Source organism: Ceratotherium simum, chromosome 8, assembly GCF_057802395.1.
Source record: "Ceratotherium simum simum isolate JZ-2026a chromosome 8, ASM5780239v1, whole genome shotgun sequence".
Taxonomy (NCBI): domain Eukaryota; kingdom Metazoa; phylum Chordata; class Mammalia; order Perissodactyla; family Rhinocerotidae; genus Ceratotherium; species Ceratotherium simum.
In genome coordinates, this window is record NC_141907.1 from 68,175,806 (window position 1) to 68,197,452 (window position 21,647).

Sequence of the window (21,647 nt, forward strand, 5' to 3'; positions counted from 1 at the left end):
AAAGGAGATGATACTACAGCATTAATTTTGTTAAATGAACTTAGTTATTTAGGAAGGAAAAAAAGACTATGGTACCTTCTTGATAGCTTGACCTGATGCTTTCTTCCAAATAAAGTTTTCAGAGACTCCAGCAAGAGCAGCTACTTTTTCTTCTGCTGGACTGAGCTGGCTAAACTACATAGAAAAAGAGTAAATATACAGAAAAATCACATTGTAATTTAAAAAATCTGCCATTTGAACCAAATCCACTATTTCCTGCGATATCACATTTTCATGATTTTAAAGGATATGAAAAAACAACACAAATTTTATTTACAAATATTGCAAGCTTAAAAATTATTAAAACATAACATACTTTAGTAGAATCATTTAAAGAATGGTCATAAGTACTGTGACCATGGGCTATGGTTTTCATGGACTTACGTGGTTATGTTTAATATTGGAGATGTCTAGGGGGAGGGAGAAGAGGGAAAGCTTTTGAAAGCAACATTATTATATATACCACTTAAAAAAACTTACAATAACAATTTAAAAATATGACATTAAAAGGAAAGTTAATTTCCTGCAATTGAAAGCTGCATACCACTGCTGCCTAACACGTTTTCATCCATCTACCCTGTTCACAGTAAAATCATAATAGACTGTACTCTGCCATTTGGTTTTGTAACAGGTACGGCCAGTTCCATCTTGCTACTGGCAATAAAATTGATATTCCTTCTCAGGTATTAACATCACTGGGTTTGGTGTATCATCATGCTCGGCTCTGACAGAGCTTTCATGTAATTAAACTCTCAATCATCAGAGACGGCTTTCACGGGCTTCTTTACATTCTACACATTATAAAACGTAGTAGTCACCAAATCATAACAGTAACTATCTTTGGGGGAATGGGACCAGGATGATCCTTTTTTCTTTTCTGCATCTTTATTTTTTCGATAATGAACATGTTTATATTTAACAGAAAAGTAATATTTAAGTTAAACAAACCAAATATGATATTGCCATATTACTATCTTAAAAACTGAAAGACAAAAGGCCCAATTCTAAATATATGTTAATAGAGAAAAAAGTGAATAATCACTTGACAAAAATCACATCACCATTAATGAACTAAGCAGCCTATATTAAAGAATCTTATATTCTCACCTGCCTGAAGTATATCATCCAATGAGGGTCACACTGAGAAGCCAGGTCATAGGGAGTTGTGAGGTAAATCAGATGGAGAAGGCTTTCAAGGACAAGTCCTTCAAGACCTGTCTTCAAGTCTCTGTAGAGAACGTCACAATAAGCTAAATCTATAGTTCCTAAAAGACACAAATAATTCATTGTTCATAATTACCAAAGGGGGAAAGAAGTGATTTTAAAGAAAGTCTTGTTTAGAAGTTACCTAAATAAAGCAAAAAGTCTTCAAAGACTCTTATTATGTAATTTAGCACAACTATTTTCAGGTCATTTTGATAGTATCCATCAACATTTAATAAGTATATACTTTCTGACTCAACTACTCTATTTTTGGGACTTTAACCCAGAGAAACATTTCCACACATATCCAAAAATACACGAATAGAGATGCCATGCAGCCTTGTTTATAACTGAGAAAAATCAGAAACAGTGCAAATGTCCATCAGTAGGGGAATGGTTAAATAAATTATGGTATCCATACTATGGATGACTGTAGTTTTAAAAGGAAAATGAGGTAGATTTGGATTGACAAGTTAGGATGCTCATGAAATTTTATCAGTGAGAAAAGCAACCTACCAAAAAACACTTACACTATGATTCCATTTAAAAAAATAAACTATGTGTGTATGCACATGTGTGTGTATATATGTATACACATACACACATATACATACAGACATAAATATATACATATACATAAAAATATTGGCAAGGATATATACCAAATTGTTAACAGTGGTTGCCCCTGGGAGAGTGGAAATGGGACAGGAGTATGGGATTTTCCTTTACATAAGTCTGAGTTCTAAGGATTTTTTTTTTTTGTGAGGAAGATAAGCCCTGAGCTAACATCTGCCAATCCTCCTCTTTTTTTGCTGAGGAAGTCTGGCCCTGGGCTAACATCCATGCCCATCTTCCTCCACTTTTTATGGCACGCCGCCACAGCATGGCCTGACAAGCGGTGCATCGGTACGTGCCTGGGATCTGAACCAGCGAACCCCAGGCCGCCGCAGCGGAGCGCGCACACTTAACTGCCTAAATTATGGTATCCATACTATGGATGACTGTAGTCACCGGGCCGGCCCCCTGAAGGATTTTTTAAACAATAGATATGTATTATTTCTCATTAAGTAAATTATGATGTAGTCATTAAGAAAGAAACAATTCACTGTCATGAAACAATCTCTAAAATATTATATTAAGCAAAAAAGCTAGTTCTGGAATAATACAAATGATTGTTTATTTAAAAACAAAAGCTTAAAAAAATCTTAAACCTGTATATATGTATGTATTAGGCATTGAAATGAAATGAAATGTACCAAAAATGGAAAGATATACAACAAATTGTTATTCTTGGTAGCATATTAAAATTCATGTGATTGCTGGGGAAGGGGAGTGTGGGGGGGATGACCATCTTCTTCTCTATATACTTCTGCAGTATTCTAAAGATTTTATTTATTTTATTTTTTCCCCCCAAAGCCCCAGCAGATAGTTGTATGTCACAGCTGCACATCCTTCTAGTTGCGGCATGTGGGACTCGGCCCCAGGATGGACGGAGAAGCGGTGCCTTGATGCGCACCCGGGATCAGAACCCGGGCCGCCAGCATTGCAGTGCGCGCACTTAACCACCAAGCCACAGGGCCGGCCCTGCAGTATTCTAAATTACGTATAATTCAAAATCTTTTTCAACTTTTTAAAGTTGAAGTAGTTTAACAACTTATAAGATTAATGTTATTAATATGAAATTACAAATCCAATTTAAAGTAACAGAATAATTTAATTTCCATTTTTATAATGCGTTTCCTCAGATTAAGAATGAGATTTAGATAAATTCTTACCTTTAAAAGAAGCTCGTCCCAACTTTGTAATATGAAAACTATGTTGGAACTCTTCTTCAGACTTAGAAATAGTGTCTTTTTGTAGAAGTCCTTTTTCTGTCAGGTATCTAAGTGATTCAACAGTTATTTCCTGGAGACTTTTTTCTTTCAACAAAATCTTTTGCTGAACACCAAAAAACGTACCACTCATAAAGTGATATATGTCACCAAGATTTGTTGCAATCTGAAACAATTTGGGACATCACTGGAGCATTTTCCTTAATTCAAGACACCATTTTGAATGCACATCAAGATGATAATTTATTTCCATACCTCAAAGCTAATAAAAATTAGTATAAAATCTACATAGTTGCATAAATAAAAGTAAATTTTACAATGGCATTTTTAAATTAACAAGAAGAAACAATTAAAGAGAGAAGGTAGTTACCATAATCATACTTTTTATGAAAACATCCAAACATTTTTCATTCAAAAACTCCCTAGGTCGGGGCTGGCCTGGTGGCATAGTCGTTAAGTTTGCACGCTCCACTTCAGTAACCTGGGGTTCATGGGTTTGGATCCCAGGCGCGGACCTACACATCCCTCATCAAGCCATGCTGTGGTGGCGTCCCACATACAAAGTGGAGGAAGATGGACACAGATGTTAGCTCAGCGACAATCTTCCTCAAGCAAAAAGAGGAAGATTGGCAACAGATGTTAGCTCAGGGCCAATCTTCCTCACCAAAAAAAAAAAAAAAAAAAACAAACCTCCCTAGGTTTTTGAATGATTTTTCACAATATCTCCAGAGCTGAGTTCTCTGTTTACTCCCCAACGAATTATCACTAATTCTTGCTCAGCCTCCTTCAGAAGTCATCCCTGTATCCCTTTCCAGACACCTGTGAAAGCATTCTTTAGCTCTAAAAATTATTAAAAAAAAAAAAACACACATGGAAAACACAACTGAAAGTCTCCACTAAAACAAGATCAGGCAATACCTTCTCTGACATATTACCTAAAAATAAATAGCAGTTTTCTACCTCTTTTTGTCTCTCATTCCCATCTCCTTTTCCTGTTTCCTTTTTTGGTGAGGAAGATTGGCTCTGAGCTAATATCTATTCCCAATCCTCCTCTTTTTGCTGAGGAAGATTTGCCCTGAGCTAACACCCGTGCCCATATTCTTCTATTTTATTTGTGGGGCGCCCCACACGTGGCTTGATGAGCAGTACGTATGTCCATGCCTGGGATTTGAACCTGAGAACCCCAGGCTGCCGAAGCGGAGCACGTGAACTTAATCACTACACCACCGGGCTGGTCCCTCCTTTTCCTGTTCTTTTGCTGCCTTTTTCTCTCTCCCTTTTATTCACTATTTAAAACTTAACAATGGCATGTGTAAGTAATACTTAACCCTCCATTTGGTATTCAGATGTAGAGTTGACTTTGAATTAGAATAATTTTATATTAGCCAATTTCAATGAAATCAGCACATTATACTAAAATATAGTCAATCAATAAGCATATTTCTCTCACCATTCTGATATTTTAACTGGAAAACTTAAATAATTAGTTCATATTAAACCGATATAAGGAGTAACAAAAAATATTACAGAGCATAGACATTTCCTATTGCTTCTCCTCCTTTTAATAAAAATCATTTTTAATATAGTATTCAATTAGGCTAAAATTGCACTTTTAAGATATTCAAGAACTGATACTCAGTTTGTAGATTATCAATGTAGTTAGTTTCTGTATTTTTTTCTACTTGGTTGATTACAGTTAACACTGGGGGTAAAAAAAACCCCTAAAAGCCCTTTACTTGATCCTTCTAGCTACCAACATGCTATCTTTCTACACCTCTGAGAAAACTTTTAGACATAGTGATTTAAATCCACTGGGCCAGCCTCTGCCTCTCAGCTTTTCAGAGCTGGATTCTCCACTGCTGCCCCAACCTGCAAGTTCACCCATGCACAACTCCAAAGTCAATTCATTCATTAATTCAAGTATTTACCAGGTGCCAACCACATGCCAGGCCCTGTGCTGGGCACTCGGATTCAGTGATAAATGAAAATAAATGTGGTCCCTGTGTCACAGGGCTTACATTCCAGTGGGGTAAAGTTATCAGCCACATAATTGCACTAACAAGAATACAATTACACACTGATAGGTGCTACTACAGGACGGAACATGGTTCTATCAGGCATACAACAACAGACTGCCTGGACTCAGAGGCAGAGGGAGGCTTCCCTGAGGGAGCAACGGTCAAGTGAAAATCTGAAGGTTGAGTGGGAGTCCACCAGACAAAGGAGTGGGTGGGATTGAAACTGGAGATGGGAGGTGAGATGGGTGAGACCCAGGCTTAGGGAGCACTGGAGTAGGAGAGAATATAGTGTGTTTGAGACATGAAAACAGAAGGTCAGTATGACTAAAGCGCAGAGTGTGAGAAGGCTAGTGAGAGACGAGGATGCAGAGATGGCCAGAGGCAAAATCCACAGTGGCAGACCATGAAAAGGAATTTGGGCTTAATCCCAAAAGCAAAGGGAAACACCCACTGACAAATTTTAAGCAGAGGGGGTTACACATTCGGATTTTACATTTTGAGAGGATCAATCTATGTGAAGAATTATTTGGAGAGGATGTGGGAAGGCAGGGCAGGGTGGATGCAAGGAGACCAGTTAGGAGACAATCACAGTGATCCAGGCAAGAGACTGCGGCAGCACGGACCAGAGTGTGCAAGTGCGGGGATGTGGTTGGAAGCAGCCTACACAACCTACCTCTCTTTGCCTCGGATTCTCTTCTAGTAAAAGGGGAGTTATATTACTTAATTCAAAGGTATGCAAGAATCAGAGATAAAACACCTGAAGTGTCTAGTGGGGTGTCTGAAACATGCTTGTGATAAAATAAACAATAATGGGAGGCTCCCTGGATCCTATGGCCCAACAACTGTTATGCTCTCCTGGACTTTCCTTCTCTTCCACCCAATATGGACCTAGTCTCTCCATGGATGGTCACTTCTACCCTCCTGCCTCCTGACCTCACATTCTAGCCCTTCTTGCTTCTCATCCCTATCCCACCTGGTTGTTCCAGTCCAGAGGACTTGACTTCTGCTTCAATTCTAACTCTCAAGATTTTCCGGGTTCTGCACCCTGTAGAATTCCAGCCTCCTTCCACAACTAGAGCTGTGTTGTGAACCCCTACCCCAAGGAGTAGGAGGAACCCTGATGGCCTATCCTCAGGACTGGGCCCAATAGCTTGAGTTCTACCTCCTGTGGGCAGGCTGGGAACAACAGCCCCCTACCTGCTAATCTGAACCCACTGCTGCCTGGACTTGTTGCTGCTGTGCTCCAATTGTTACAACAGAATTTAAACGCAACGGTTATGCCCTGCGGATTTTGCATCGCCAGGCCCGTTAAACCACACTCTTGTCGCCAAGACGGTTCCCCCAGTCTCCCTGCTACCTGAATGCCCTGGTCTCAAGGGAAGCTCCAACTCCCTCCCAACTCCATTGCCTTTTGTTGAGTCTTAACTCATGACATATACATTCGTCAGATGTACATATTATGATTATTTCCCCCTTGCCTTTTCTTTTTTTTAGCAGTCTTTTGCAGAGAATTTTTTAATTATGATGAAATCAATTTGATTGATTTTTCTTTCATGATTTGTTTCCCATGTAAGAAATTTTTGCCTAACCCAAAGTAACAACAAATTTTCTCATATTTTCTTCTAGAAGTTTTATTTTAGCTTTTAAGTTTAGGTCTATGATCCATTTTGAGTTAATTTTTCTGAACAGATTAATTTTTTATTGTTCCATATGGATATCTAGTTGTTCTAGTACCATTCATTGAAAAAACTATCCTTTCTCCACTTAAATATCTTGGCACCTTTGTTGATCATATATGCATGGGTCTACTTCTGGACTCACTATTCTATTGGTCTATATGTCTGTCTTTGCCCCTGAATACCGAAGCTTTACAGTAGGTCTTGGAGTCAAATAGTATGAATCATGTAACTTTGTTATTCTTTAAGAGAATTATTTTTGGCTATTTTACTTCTCTGGATTTCCAAATAAATTCTAGTATCAGCCTGCAATTTCCCCAAAAAGAGTGTTGAGATTTTAATTGGGATCGCAGTGAATTTACAGATCAATTCGGGAAGAAGTAACATATAAATAAAACTGAGTGTTTCAATTCATGAACATGTTATCTCTCTCCATTTATTGAGGTCTTCCTTAATTTCTCCGAGCAGCGCTTTAGAGTTTTCAGTGTCTAAGTGTGATACATATTAGTTAAATTTACCCCTAAGTATTTCAGGTTTTTTGATGCTATTGTAAATGGAATTGTTCTTCCAATCATTTGTAGTGAGTATACAGAAACACAATTGAGTTTTGTACATTGACCCTGTATCCTGTGACACTGCTAACTCCCCCCATTTTTTTTTGTATATTCCTTTGGATTTTTCTCAAACTCAATGTCATCAAAATAAGATAGTTTTACTTCCTCCTTCCCAATCTGTATGCCTTTATTTTTCTTCCTGTCTTATTTTACTAGCTACAACTTCTGATATATGCTGAATAGTAGTGTGAGAGCAGACATCTTTTATTTTCCTGATCTTAGGAAGAAAAACATTTAGTCTTTCACTATTAAGCGTGATGCTACCTGTAGTTTTTTTTAATAAACACCCTTTAGCAGGTTGAAGAAGTTCTCTTTTACTCCTAGGTTGCTGAGTTTTTATCATGAATGGGTGTTGAATTCTGTCAAATGGATAATTACACTGATTGAATTTTGAATGTTAAACCAACTTTGCATTACTGGAATAAACTCAGATTGATCATGGTATATTGCTCTTAAAATGTATTGCTGGATTACTAATACTTTGATAAGGATTTTTATGTCTATGTCTACAAGAGATATTGGCCTGTGGTTTTGTCTTCTTGTATTATCTTTGTCTGGTTTTGGTATCAGAGTAACGGTGGTCTCATAAGATGAGATGACTAGTGTTCCCCCGTCCTCTAATTTCTGGAAGAATATGTGAATGAATGGTATTGTTCCTTCCTTAAATGTTTGATAGAATTCACCAGTGAAATTGGTTGGGCCTGGAATTTTCTTTGTGGGAAGGTTTTAAATTATAAATTTAATTTCTTCAATAGATATAGGTCTGTTTAGATTTTCTAAATGGTTGATTTTGGGAATTGTATCTTTCAAGAATTTTCTCCATTTCATCTAAGTTGTTGAATTCATTTTTCAGTATTCAAGGATAGTTATTCAAGGATAATCCCTCACTACCCTTTTAGTATCGTCAGGATCTTTAGTGATGACCCTCCTTTCATTCCTGATATTGGTAATTTATGTGTTCTCTCTTTTCCTCCTCATCAATTCAATCAGTAATCTTACTGATCTTTTCAAAGAACTAGTTTGTGGTTTCATTAATTTTTTCTCCTGTTTGTTTATTTTTTATTTCATTGATTTCTGCTTTTATCTGTATTATTTCCTTCCTTCTACTTACTTTGTGGGGGTTTTTGGTGTGTGTTTTTTTTAGCTTCCTAAGGTGAAACTTAGGTCACTGATTCTGGATCTTTCTTCTAATAAGCATTTAAAGCTTCTTCTTCTTAAGCACTTCTTTAGCTGTATGCTACTAATTTCAATATGTTTGTTTTCATTTTCATTCCATTCAAAATATTTTCTAATTTCCTTTGTGATTTCTACTTTGACTACAGGTCAAAGTATGCTATTTAATTTCCAAATGTTTGGGTATTTCTCTAACATCTTTCTATTATTGATGTATACTATAATTCTGTTGTCATTAGATACCATACTATATATGATTTCAATCCTTTTAAATTGATTGAGTCTTGTTTTATGGCCCAGAATGTGGTCTACCTTGGTGAATGCTTCATGTGCACGTGGTGAGTGTTCCACATACACACTGGCACACGGGAAAGAACACAGGCCAGCAAGGCAGGAACCTGATTATAGTCCTATCTAAACCATAACTCATCGAATGACCTTAAACTAATCACTAATTCTCTGAGTCTGTTACCTTATCTAACATATAAATGTAATAAGCCTTGAGGATCTTCAAGATCTCTCTCCCTCCTTTATTAATTCCTTCACAATCCTCCTATTGGAGGTCTTTATTACATTATACATGGATTACTACAAAAGCTTCCAAACTAGTCTTCGGGCCGGTCCCGTGGCTTAGTGGTTAAGTGCACGCGCTCCGCTACTGGCGACCCAGGTTTGGATGCCGGGCGCGAACTGACGTACCGCTTCTCTGGCCATGCTGAGGCTGCGTCCCACATACAGCAACTGGAAGGATGTACAACTATGACATACAACTGTCTACTGGGGCTTTGGGGGAAAAAAAAAATAAAGTTCAAACTAGTCTTGCAATACTTCTGCATACTACTACCCCCATTTTATAGATGAGGGAACTGAGTGAGGTTCAAGAGAGAGCTAGTAACTTGCCCAGGGTAATATGAGACAGAGCTGGGACCAGGACACAGGTCTGTGTGATATTGGAGCCCTTGCTCTAAACAACCAAAGAACACTTTTACTAATTCTCCACTGAAGAGTGGCCATGTCACAACTCTTTAATCTGGTATTTAAGCACACTCTCCCATATTCCCTAATCTACAGCACACAGTCTGGCCCAACTTTTTCCACCCAACTCCTACTCTTCAGGATCTTCAGCCCTCCTCTACAGGTACAATATCAAGTCGACTGACTGTTGCCCCACATCATCTTAAGCTTTCTCATCTTTCATTCTGTTTTAAGTACCTGGAATGGCTTACCCCTTCCCACTGCTTATCTAAAACCTCTCTCCTTCAATACCCAGCACTAATTCCTTTTCTTCCTTGTAGACTTTCACTCTTCTAAACCACCAGGGGCTATTATAATATTATGCCATTCATCTGCAATGTACTCAAAGCTTGTCTCATGGTATCTTTTATTTATTAATTACCTTTTTGTTTTCACTTAAACTATTCAGGTTAATGAAGATAGACTGCATCATGGGTTAAGAGCACTGGTTTTGTAGCTAGACAAAGCTGAATTCAAACCCTGGCTTTGCCACGTAGTAGTCAAGTGACCCTGGGCACAAAGTTAAAATTTACTTAAGAATAACCCTAAAAAAGAGGTTTAACTCAAGTCAAGAGTAACTCTAAAAAAGGAGAGCTAATTTCTAATCTTAGGAAAAAGAGTTTTCCTATTGTGCCCTTTTTCCTTTTTTTTTTTTTTTTAATTTTTTGCCTGATAAGGGTTATACTGATCACACAAATGTTTATAATATCCTAGAATGGTCACAGGACTACAGGTGAACCTTATTCTTAACAAGAGCAGAGATGCTGGATTATCCCGCATCAGGACCCAGTGCTTTACAGCTCCTTGTATTCCCGATAGTATCCACCAAAGTCTCTCACTTGTAACGGATGCCCAGTTATGTTTTGTCAATTTTTCATATTCCTTACAACTCAAAGGTTTAAAAATGCACATATAAATCCAGATTCAGATTTATCATGTCAAAGACTGTTCTTTTCCACATTAGATTACAAGTTAACATTTTTTTCATACTTGACAGTTTTCATAACTTTTTAACCTCTATTATCTGAAGTAATATTAATAAGATTTAAAAATATTTAAAAATACCTTCAAACCAATCAAAGAGAGAAACAAAGTTTGGATTCCCTTGGTGAATTCTTGAACAAGATGGCTATAACAGTTTTCCAGCGGTTTGCTTATTAACTCCAGTACCTACAAAAGTTAAAGCAATATCATGTTTGGCATTATTATAAAAAATAAATCATGTTCCATATAAAATTTTATATTTTGCATATATCTTGTGGAGGCAGGCAGAGATAAAAAACACAAAGAAAAAAATTAGAATTTGGTGTGTTCTCATAAAAATGGAAGAAAGATAAATACAGAAAATACTTTTCATTATTTGCCTGAAATACAAAAGTATTCAAACTACTCTTTATAAGCCTTAATCATAGAGATTAAGGAAACATTATTTAAAGGACTATTAATAATTAATTTTTAAAAGATGATCTCATAAAAGGACTAGAACAAAGACCAAGAAAAAAAGACAAAACAACCCAACAACAAGCAGACTGAGTATTACCTTTTGCTTGTCTTTTTCTTGCAATATAAGGATACTCTCCCCAACGGAATCTAGTCCAGCACGGCCGGCTCTGCCAATCATCTGTTTATATTGATTCCTTTTTAAAAATTCCTTAGCAACATAGGGGGCTCTTAAAATAACTCTATGGAATTAATAAAATTAATTAAAAGTGATGCTCCATCTATAGCATTACCACCTATTTTTTAAACTCTTAATTTCATTATATCTAAGTGATATTATTTAATGACATATTAATTCAAAATAATAAATAACTAATATTTACCAAGAATCTATGATGTCTTAGGTTCTTTATGTACATTATCTGTAATTCTTAAAAAATTCTTGGTAATAATATTCTTTTTATTTTTTTACAAAGGGGCTAACTGAAGCACAGACAAGTTAAGGGGCTTACCTCAATTCACAAAATTAGTAATTACCAGAACCATGATTTGAACTTAAGGCTGCCCAGCTGCAAAGCTTATGATCAATCCACTATAGCAACAGTCTCCAAAGATTTTTGATTTTATATTCCGCAAATGAAAAATCTGACCATGCACCACCAACACATGCACGTTTATTTATGAATTTATATTGTTGTCAAGTATATAAAATTGCACATTTCAACTGTTTTTGACCTACAGAAATGATTATTTAAATCCTGCTCACATATATAGAAGTCTGTAGGCAGTTCCTGTTTGAATGTGAGAGAAAACCTATGTCATTTGCCTATACTAACCAACTTACTCTTTATTTATAAATCTCAATGGAAAGCCAAGATTACCAAACACTTGAAGAAAACTAACAACATAAAAGAAAAACAATAAGAACATAAAGAATAAATGTCTGACAGAAGCAGATAATACAGAGAACAGAAAAAACTTTTAAAAATTCTTCTTCTTCTTCTTTTTTTTTTTTTTCGGCTGAGGAAGATTAGCCCTGAACTAACATCTGTGCCAATCTTCCTCCTGACAAGTAGTGTAGGTCTGCCCCCAAGATCCAAACCCGTGAACCTGGACCGCCAAAGTGGAGTGTGCAGAACTTAACCTAGAGGGTATTGTATTCACAGTATGGGAGCAGACTATTATAAAGAAAGAGCAACAAAAGAAGACTGTTCTTGGAAATTAAGAAAAAAATTTAAATTCATTTAAAAATTCAATAGAAGAACTGAGTAATGAATGAACATTGTTAATGCGATAGAGCTAAAAATGGATTTTGGAGCCAGCCCTGATGGCCTAGCGATTAAAACTTGGCGTGCTCTGCTTTGGTGGCATGGGGTTTGGTTCCCAGGCACAGAACCACACCACTCACCTGTCAGTAGCTATGCTGTGGCAGCGGCTCACATAGAAGAACCAGAAGAACTTACGACTATACACAACTATGTACTGGGGCTTTGAGAGGGGAAAAAAAGGAAGAAAAAAGAAGGAAGATTGGCAACAGATGTTAGCTTAGGGCGAATCTTCCCCTGCAAAAACAGAAAAAAACAAATAACAACAAAAAAAGTATTTTGTTATACAGAAGGCAAAGTTGAAGAAATCACATAGCTCATATTGATTGAAAAATGTCTAAGAAAAGTTAAGAGATGTGAAAGCTCAACCCTGTCTAACTGAAGTTACAAAAGCAGAGAACAGAGATAACAGAAGGAAAGAAATAATGAAAGAAATAACTAAAAAAAATTACTCTAAGATGAAGAGAGGCATCAAATTTTAGATTGAAAGCATATACCCAAGTGCTAAGCCCTATGATGGGAAAGTAGCTCAGTTGGGATATTTAGGATTGTAGAATTAGATTTCTCGGGTTCAAACCTTGGCTTTGAAACTCATTTGCTGGGCATGAAGTTGGGTAAGTTATTTAATTGTTCAATGCCTCAGTTTTCCCTTCTATAAAATGTGGACAATAAAATAAGAGCTTCCTCACAGAGGTGTTGTGAAGATCTAGTAAGTCAGTGCATGTAAAGCTGATATGATATGGGGGATGGAGTGTAATAGCTGTAACTATTATTATACACTATGACAAAATTTTAAGGTTAAACAGAAAAGTCTAAAAGCTTCTGGAGAGGAGAAAACAGCAAATCTAGGCAAAAACAAAAATAAGCAACACTGGTTCCTAAAAGACATGTAAAAATACTATAAAGCCCCCAAAGGAAAAAAATTGAACCTAGAATTCTTTTCCTAGCAAGGTGTTAAAGCGAGAGGCTAAAATAAAGACATCTTCAGCTCTGCAAAAACTCGAAAACTTTTACCTCCAATGCAGCATTTAAAAAATAATTACTCAAGGATGGCAAAATAAAAAATGAATCATAAAAGGAAAACATGGGATACAAGAAGCAGTGGTAGGCAAAAAAAACCAAGTAGAATTTACAGGTAAGTTTAAATATTATTGATTAGAAGATGAAAGAAAGTTAAAAATCTAGAACTAAAATTCTAGGTAATTGCAACATACATGAGGCAGTGCAGGAGAATATATAAATGCTTAGATTCTTGTTATGTTCAGGAGAGGATATAGTTATTGATCAATTCTAAAATGACAGAAAAACATGTTTGATTATAACTGTTAAAATTTTAAAAGTAACAATTGGAATAAGAGAAGTAGGATATATAACTTCCTTTTTGTCCTTTTAATTATCTGAAAAATGGAAAACTTAATCAGTGACAGAAGTCAAAAATAAAAGAATGGATGAAGATATACTTGGCAAAAAAAAAAAAAAAAAAAAAAATGTAGAGCCAGCCCTGATGGCCTAGTGGTTAAAGTTCAGCACTCACTGCTTCGGTGGCCCAGGTTCAATTCCTGGGCACAGAACCACACCACCTGTCTGTCAGTAGCCATGCTGTGGCAGCAGCTCACAAAGAAGAACTAGAAGGACTTACAACTAGGATATACAACCATGTACTGGGGCTTTGGGGAGGGGAAAAAAAAAGAGTAAGATTGGCAACAGAAGTTAGCTCAGAGCCAATCTTTCCCCGCAAAAAAAAAAAAAAAAAAAAATGTAGTCCTAGTATCCAAAGTAAAATTACTAAATGAGAAAAACAAGGACCTATTATATTGATAAAAGGTATAATTCAGAAATAAGACATTTGGAGTAAACCTTTGTATACCTAAATAGTTTTGAAATACACAGCAAAAACTTCTAGAAATGCAAAAAGGAGAAACTGACAACCCATTAATTACAGTGGGAGACTAATGCACTTCTCTGAAATTGACAGATCAAGGAATTGCAAACAGTAAGAAAACAGAGGAGCTGATAATACAATAACTGTGATCTCATTGAGATATATAAAACTGTATACCCAACAGAAAATACATATTTTTTTTAACACTCATGGACAAATTATAAAAATTGACCATTTATTTGAAAAAAAGTCGCAAATTTTAAAGTCACAAATTATAAAGAGTAGAAATCAATTATACAGGCCCATAACTTTGGTAATAACTGAAAAGGTAATCAAGGATCTACTCTAAAAAAAGATACTAGACTCAAAAGTCTATGGATGAATTCTCTAAGGTTTCAAGGAAATCTCCATGTTAAATAAACTCTTTCAGATCATAAAAAATGGTAGAAAGCTTGCCAACTGTTTCTACAGAACTAGGATAACAAACTCTAACATCAAAATCAGATAGGGAGAGCACACAAGAAAGAAGGAATTCTAATACCAGGAAATCTACTAATGCTATTTTTCATTAAAATATTAAAGGAAATAAACCAAACAATCAACTCAGCAAATGCTGAAAAAACATTTGATAAGTTCTCACCCAGTACTGAGATGGAGTAAAACAACAACAAAACTCCTGGTAAGCTAGGAATTGTAAAGTTTGGGGTCTGGTCAACAGTTACTTATATCTTACCTTCGAGCTGGTAGGTTAACACCAGCTGCCAGGGTGGATGTGCAGGTAAAAAGGCAGAGCACCCCTGTGGAGTAGGCCTCCTCCAAGAGCTTCCTTTCATCGCTCGTTAAACCACTGTGATGATAGGCGACTCCAAACGGGATGGTGCGCTTTAACACGGGACACAGGTTGCCACTGCTGATATTCTTCAAGTTCTTAATCACCCCCTGCTTTTCTTCCTCCCTGTGTTTCAGATGGTCCCTAGGAAAAAGATTTGTTAGAAATATGAACACTTGATCTTACAGTGACTAAGTGCCTATCATTTTAAATTTTTTTTTTTTTTTTTTTTTAAAGATCTTATTTACTTTATTTTTTGCCCCCAAAGCCCCAGTAGATAGTTGCATGTCATAGCTGCACACCCTTCTAGTTGCTGTATGTGGGACTCGGCCTCAGGATGGACAGAGAAGTGGTGCCTCGATGCGCACCCGGGATCCGAACCCGGGCCGCCAGCATCGCAGCGCGCGCACTTAACCACCAAGCCACAGGGCCAGCCCTATCATTTTAATTTTAGTAGATGCCATATAAACGTTTTTTTAAAAAACTTATTACTTTTATTGATATAAGTATATAAAATGTTCTTAGAATTTTGATTCTCATTTCATTAACTATGTAGGCAGTCTCTCTCAACCTTTTTGTGGATCACAGAGCTCTGTGAAAATCTGATGAAAGCTAAGGAAAATAACAAATATTCACACAAACACAACACTTTGCACATCATTTCAGAGGGTTCATGGACTTCTTGAAGTTCATTCCTGTACTTCCTACGAATCCCTGGACGCCAGGTTTAGACCCTTGCTCTGGATGTTATGATTATTTTTTCACTAGAACGTACATCTTTATTGAAGATGATTTGTTTTATTTTAAGCCATAAATCTTCTTCTCTGAAGATGGAAATATATATTATTAATTCATATGTACTATATGTAAAACACTGTCTAAACATTAGCATTTTAGAAGCCTCAATAATATCCTACAATGTCTCCATATCTACAAGTACCTATTATTTTAAATTCCTTTTAGAAAAGAAAGAAAGGAAAAATAGACTAAGTACAACTAACTACTAATCGACTGTAAAGCAACAACTTCTGAAGACCAGTAGCAAACAAATATAGTCTAAGATACAAATATAATACACATAGACCTGTGTTGTTTTAGTGTGCTTCACGGAAAGAATTGAGAGCTGTGGCTGGCGTTAACTGCAGAAGGCCAACGTAACAAGTTGAGAAATGAGAGGCAAGGAGACAAAAGAACAATAAAGAATTGGGAAGAGAGTGGGCAAGAGTCACCAGCGCAAGAATTAGAAGTGACAGCTGAGTAGGGAGCAGCAGACTTTCTGTTACTATTTTCCAGGCAGCGTGCAAGGTCCTGAAGGGACATACAGGGTAAACATTTCTCAAGGAATTAAGTCCTATATAGGGTGAGAATATAGATAATCACCATATAATTTTAGAGAAAGGAGACATCACCTATAACTGACCCGATAAGATATGGTTATAAGAGGAAGGGTTTTGTGGGAGAAATTGACATCTGAGCTGGTCTTGAAGAGCAGGTGTTAGAGAGGTGGCAATTAAGGGACAGGGAACAGCATGCTTGGCAGAGGGTAAAGCACATCAAAGGCATGCAAATGAGAAGTTCATGGCATAAACAACGAAGAGAAGTAGTTCAGTTTGGATGAATAGCAGGGTGAGTGAAGAGTAGCAGAAATAAGGATGGAAAAGTAAGTTGAGTCGGATCTTAGCCTGAATTCTAGGCTAAGTAGCACTGAGGTATCATTTTTAGGAAGATTTTTAGGGAAACTTATACAACCTGAGCTTTGGCAGTTGTCAGTAAATAATGTTTAAAAGACTTCTTGACTTAGAAGTCAAAAGCAGTAACAGCTACAAAAAAGATGGTAATTTTCCTTGAGATTGAGACAATCACTTGGGAAAAATCTGCTTTAGTCTTTGCATTTAAATAAACATACAGCTGGGGCCAGCCCGGTGGCACAGAGGTTAAGTGTGCATGCTCCGCTTCGGCGGCCCAGAGTTCGCGGGTTTGGATCCCGGGTGCACACCAACATACCACTTGTCAAGCCATGCTGTGGTGGCGTCCCACATAAAGTAGAGGAAGATGGGCACAGATGTGAGCCCAGGACTGGTCTTCCTCAGCAAAAAAAGAGGAGGATTGGCATTGGATGTTAGCTCAGGGCTGATCTTCCTCACACACACAAAAAAACATACAGCCATATTCTACTGCTCAGGTGATTCTACTGCATCTGCTTCCCAGAAAATTTATGTTAAGGAAGCAAATAATTAAGATAAAAGCTGATAGCCCAGGAATCTCAAGAAATTGGTTTTAAAGCCACCACTGAGATCAGAACCATTTAGCCCTAGATTTCACTTCATATACATCTAAATTACAGAATAATATAAAAAAGTATGCTCCAAATATAACTCAACATTTTAGTCAACAGCCACAAACAAGGGGCTAAACTATACCCAGAACATTCAGCTTATGAAGCAGCAAGTAATAGGGAAAGTATATTTTAGAGGAAGTTTTCCTTCAGGAAGAAAGTGTTAACTCCTATCTCTTTAAGAAAGTCTCAAGTATCCATTACAATTCATAACTAACTGTTCTGGGAACCATATATTTAAGTGCTTCAGTATTAAACATAAACATTTATGACCCAAATCAACTATTACCATCAAAAAGCAAAATAAGTCAAGGCTATAAGTAATAAACCTTATGTCTCCCAGTCAATTGTTAGGCTCTGAATTTCCACATCACTTAGCCAGAGCCACACTACCTTAAATTATTCTAAGAAAATGAGTGATTTGCTGAGAATACCTCAATGACAATTTAACTTCCTTAGGCTCTTATAATCAACATCATTGTAAAGGCAGACTTTCAGTTACTGAAATGGGAAACTCCTTGACATTATCCCAAACATCTGTATCTTTGTGCTATTCAACAAATTTAACTCTGTTTTAAACCAACCCATGACAGCAAGATTGGGAAGGGTGGTGGAGGATGACTAGATTAGAATCCTGGGTACTGGTCTATGAATAGTGATATAGCACTGGCTGAGGGGCCAAAAAGAAGTCTGAAAAAAATGATAAAACTACACATGGGACAAACAGGTGCAGAAAAAACTGAACCGTTTATACTTAAAGTCACTTTATACTTATCTCTATGAGTATAACAGAGCCAATGTTAAAATACTATAAAATTACAAACCAATAAATTTCTTTTTTTTTTTTGTGAGGAAGGTCAGCCCTGAGCTAACATCCATGCTAATCCTCCTCTTTTTGCTGAGGAAGACCGGCTCTGAGCTAACATCTATTGCCAATCCTCCTTTTTTTGTCCCCCCAAAGCCCCAGTAGATAGTTGTATGTCATAGTTGCACATCCTTCTAGTTGCTGTATGTGGGACGCGGCCTCAGCATGGCCGGAGAAGCAGTGCGTCGGTGCGCGCCTAGGATCCAAACCTGGGCCACCAGTAGTGGAGTGTGTGCGCTTAACCGCTAAGCCACGGGGCCGGCCCCAATAAATATTTTAATTACTTAGGAAATTCAATTCAAATGTCCACATAACTTAAGTGTGAAGTGTACTAAGAAAACAAAGGCAACAGTATCTAATTAAAAAGAAAATTAAGCTGAAGCTATGATTCATCACTACAGGGATTACAGTGATGAGTCCTTTGACCATCTAAACCAGTGGCTGACCTTGGCTGAATGTTGGACTTGTCTGGGGAGCTTTATGGAATAAAGATGCCTGGGTCCCACTCTCCAAGATTCTGAATTGTCTAGGATGTAGCCTGGGCATTAGGATTTTTAAAAGACCCCAATCTGATTCACTGTGCAGCCAGGAGGAGAATCCTTGACCTAAGCCGTTATATTAGTCAGCATTCTCTTACATGCAGCCTTAGTATTTTTCTCTGGCTATTTCACATATGTGAATTTCATAGTTAAACTTTCTCCAAGGTCAAGGCTTTAGAATCTAGTATATCAGCTTAATATAATGTTCTGCAAGAAATAATTAGTGCCTCTTGAATAAACAGAATACACAGCATGTAAATCATGATAAAAATAGAACAGAATATTTTAAAAAGATTAACATACTTGCTTAAAATTTTGCATATCATTTGTGCCACGTTTTCACAGTTCTTCTTAGTGGGACAAAAAACTAAGCAGGAATAATCGGGAATAACTTCCGTCACCAGTGCTACCAAGTGATCAGGATCCATCTTTTTCAGGGTATCAGAATACTGCACGACAAAATGCAGAAACAAGGCAGTCAGCAACCATGAAAGCCTGCTGTCTTACCAGTGTGCTTTGAAAGGAGAGCAAATCATCCCTAATTCTGAAGTTCTCATTTAATAAAGCTGATCATTTAAAAGGAAAGATGAAACCTATATAAAACATCAAAATTTTAAGTCCTACTTTTCTCTTAGGTTATTAGGATTTCGTTAGGTATATTTAGTTTTAAATTAAAGAAGTGAAATTAGTTAATGTTATTAATAACCCCACTGCATGCTCATCTTCACCAAAGCAGAACAAGAGTCCTCAGAGAGAAACACAGATTGACCCTAATAACGGTCAAAGGACGGCATAAATAAGATATACCTTTACTAACAGTTTTCAAAACATAGATTCAATTGTTCCATAGGACATATTTTCAGAAATAAAAAATATATTTATCAAGCAGATACAAGGAACTCAAAGAACATGAAGAAAAATGTAAAGTTATTTAAAATCTCATTTCCTTTGACTTTACTGAAAACTAATTAAGATACAGATTTAGAATAATATACTTCAAAGAATTCTAAAACTGTTGTAAAACTCTTTTCCTCTTTTTAATATCCTTCATGTAAGTCACAGAACATTAACATAGCAGACATTAACATTTTCATACACCAATACCTGAACTACACAGCCCACATGTTTCTTTTTGTTGTTGTTGCTGAAGGGATAAACATTTAAGGGAGAGGTCTCCAAATTTTCTTAGTTCATGGAGCTCCATGGCCAAAAAAACCATCTAACAGTTTTGTTTATTAGGTACTTAGGTCCAAACAACTTAATAAGTATGTATTTCCTCACAACTCAGTAGCTGTTTGAGTAAGTAATACACATCAATTGAATGAAAAAATATTTTTATTTCATTTTTAAATGACCACAATGGCCCACTAATGGGATGTGTGCACAACTGGGCACTGCACAGTCTTTTAAACCTTGGAATTAGATTGGACATTGCACTCTCATTTCCTGTCCCATACTGATTTTCACATGGTATTTGCTTACAGTAACTGCAAAATAACCAACTTCACATCGACACGATGACATAGAAAGGAAAGTTTTGTGCTCTAATGTTGAAATTGGAAACTGACTACCTTGAACCGGTAGTTTGAATAGTGTCCAACAGATGTCAAGCATAAGCTGTTTCTCTCATATATCCAAATATCCCATGGTACCCATGTGAACCTTCTGTGGTGTCCCAGAGCGTCTGGGCACAAAGTCTGGGAACCTCGGGTTCAAGGGTTATTAACGTTACCTTATAATTAAGGACACGTGAAAAAGTCATGCCATTCTCAGCTTTGCTGTCAACCTCATATATTTTATCGTTTATTTTCAGATATTCTTTTAATTCAACCTTGAATTAAAAAGACATTTGCAATTAATACCACATAAAAATTCCTCTTTCCAGAGTTTTGAATTTTGTAAAATATGCTGTAAAAAAGGACAGCTATATAAAGATTTCAGCTTTTCTAAGATAAAACCTGCTTTTTCTAAGTAAAACATGCTTTAACTTAATGTATTACCTTTATCATTTCTTTTTTGAAAGTTTCTTTTTCCCTTTCCAAAACAGGGGATAATATCCTTGAAGAAATACTTTTGAACTGAATTGCCACATCTTTAAAAGGAAACCAGGCACTTTTGTATTTGTTACAAGAAGTATAAATAAGTTAAGTGTTCACATTCTTTATCTTTTATTAAGGAGTTATTTATGTTATTCCTCAAGATCTAAAACTTTCTGTTTTATTAATCATCAGTTTTCATTCTAAGTACTACCATATTATTTTTAATTTAAGTATTTGTAGACAAAAAAGTTTATAAATATAGCTCAATGCATTTTTAAAAGAATAGCATCTAACTTGACAATTAAGGTTAGAAAATATCTCTTGAAAATTTGCATATTTGGTGCAAATGTAAAAACATCAAATTTCAAATTAAAATTATTTTCTGAAAACCTATTTAGACACAGAATATGCACACTAGTACTGCAGACAGAGTATATGTACCACTATTTTCAAGTAACTATGAATTATAGTTATTTACTTTCTTCATGCCTTTTGGGAATACTATTATTGGGCAGTTTAAATTTAAATCCATATGAAGTCTTAATGTATTAAAAAAGCATTATAACTACCAAAGCATAAATATTTGAAAATATTTTAACTTTTAAGATAAATTTTTTTATGTGCCAATAATTCAAAACATGAATCACTAAATTTTGACCAAATGAGAAAATTTACCTTAGAGAATAAGAAGTGGAAAAATGGAATGGGTCTGGAAGACTACATTTAAATAAACATTCATCGAAGGCCTATGGGCCAGGCACTGTTCCAGATGCTACAGATACATTAGTGACCCAAGCCAAGATCCCTGACCGCACAGTTTACAT

At 36.3% G+C, this 21,647-nt stretch overlaps 1 protein-coding gene across 6 annotated transcripts in view; it reads right to left on the reverse strand.

Moving 5' to 3' along the window:
* The window catches only part of HELQ (helicase, POLQ like), a 48,661-nt gene that overhangs the window by 14,470 nt on the left and 12,544 nt on the right, over positions 1 to 21,647 (reverse strand). For all 6 annotated transcript variants that reach the window (XR_001391152.2, XM_087434525.1, XM_087434524.1 and 3 more), the window contains 8 exons: positions 20,517 to 20,615; positions 19,088 to 19,233; positions 14,950 to 15,189; positions 11,110 to 11,251; positions 10,635 to 10,739; positions 3,018 to 3,240; positions 1,147 to 1,304; positions 76 to 174 (listed from right to left, as the gene is read on the reverse strand). Coding sequence is in view for 5 of the 6 variants with exons in the window: in XM_087434525.1 (XP_087290651.1) it covers positions 76 to 174; positions 1,147 to 1,304; positions 3,018 to 3,240; positions 10,635 to 10,739; positions 11,110 to 11,251; positions 14,950 to 15,189; positions 19,088 to 19,233; positions 20,517 to 20,615 (1,212 nt within the window). In the remaining variant the exon portion in view is untranslated. The remainder of the gene's footprint in view (positions 1 to 75; positions 175 to 1,146; positions 1,305 to 3,017; positions 3,241 to 10,634; positions 10,740 to 11,109; positions 11,252 to 14,949; positions 15,190 to 19,087; positions 19,234 to 20,516; positions 20,616 to 21,647) is intronic.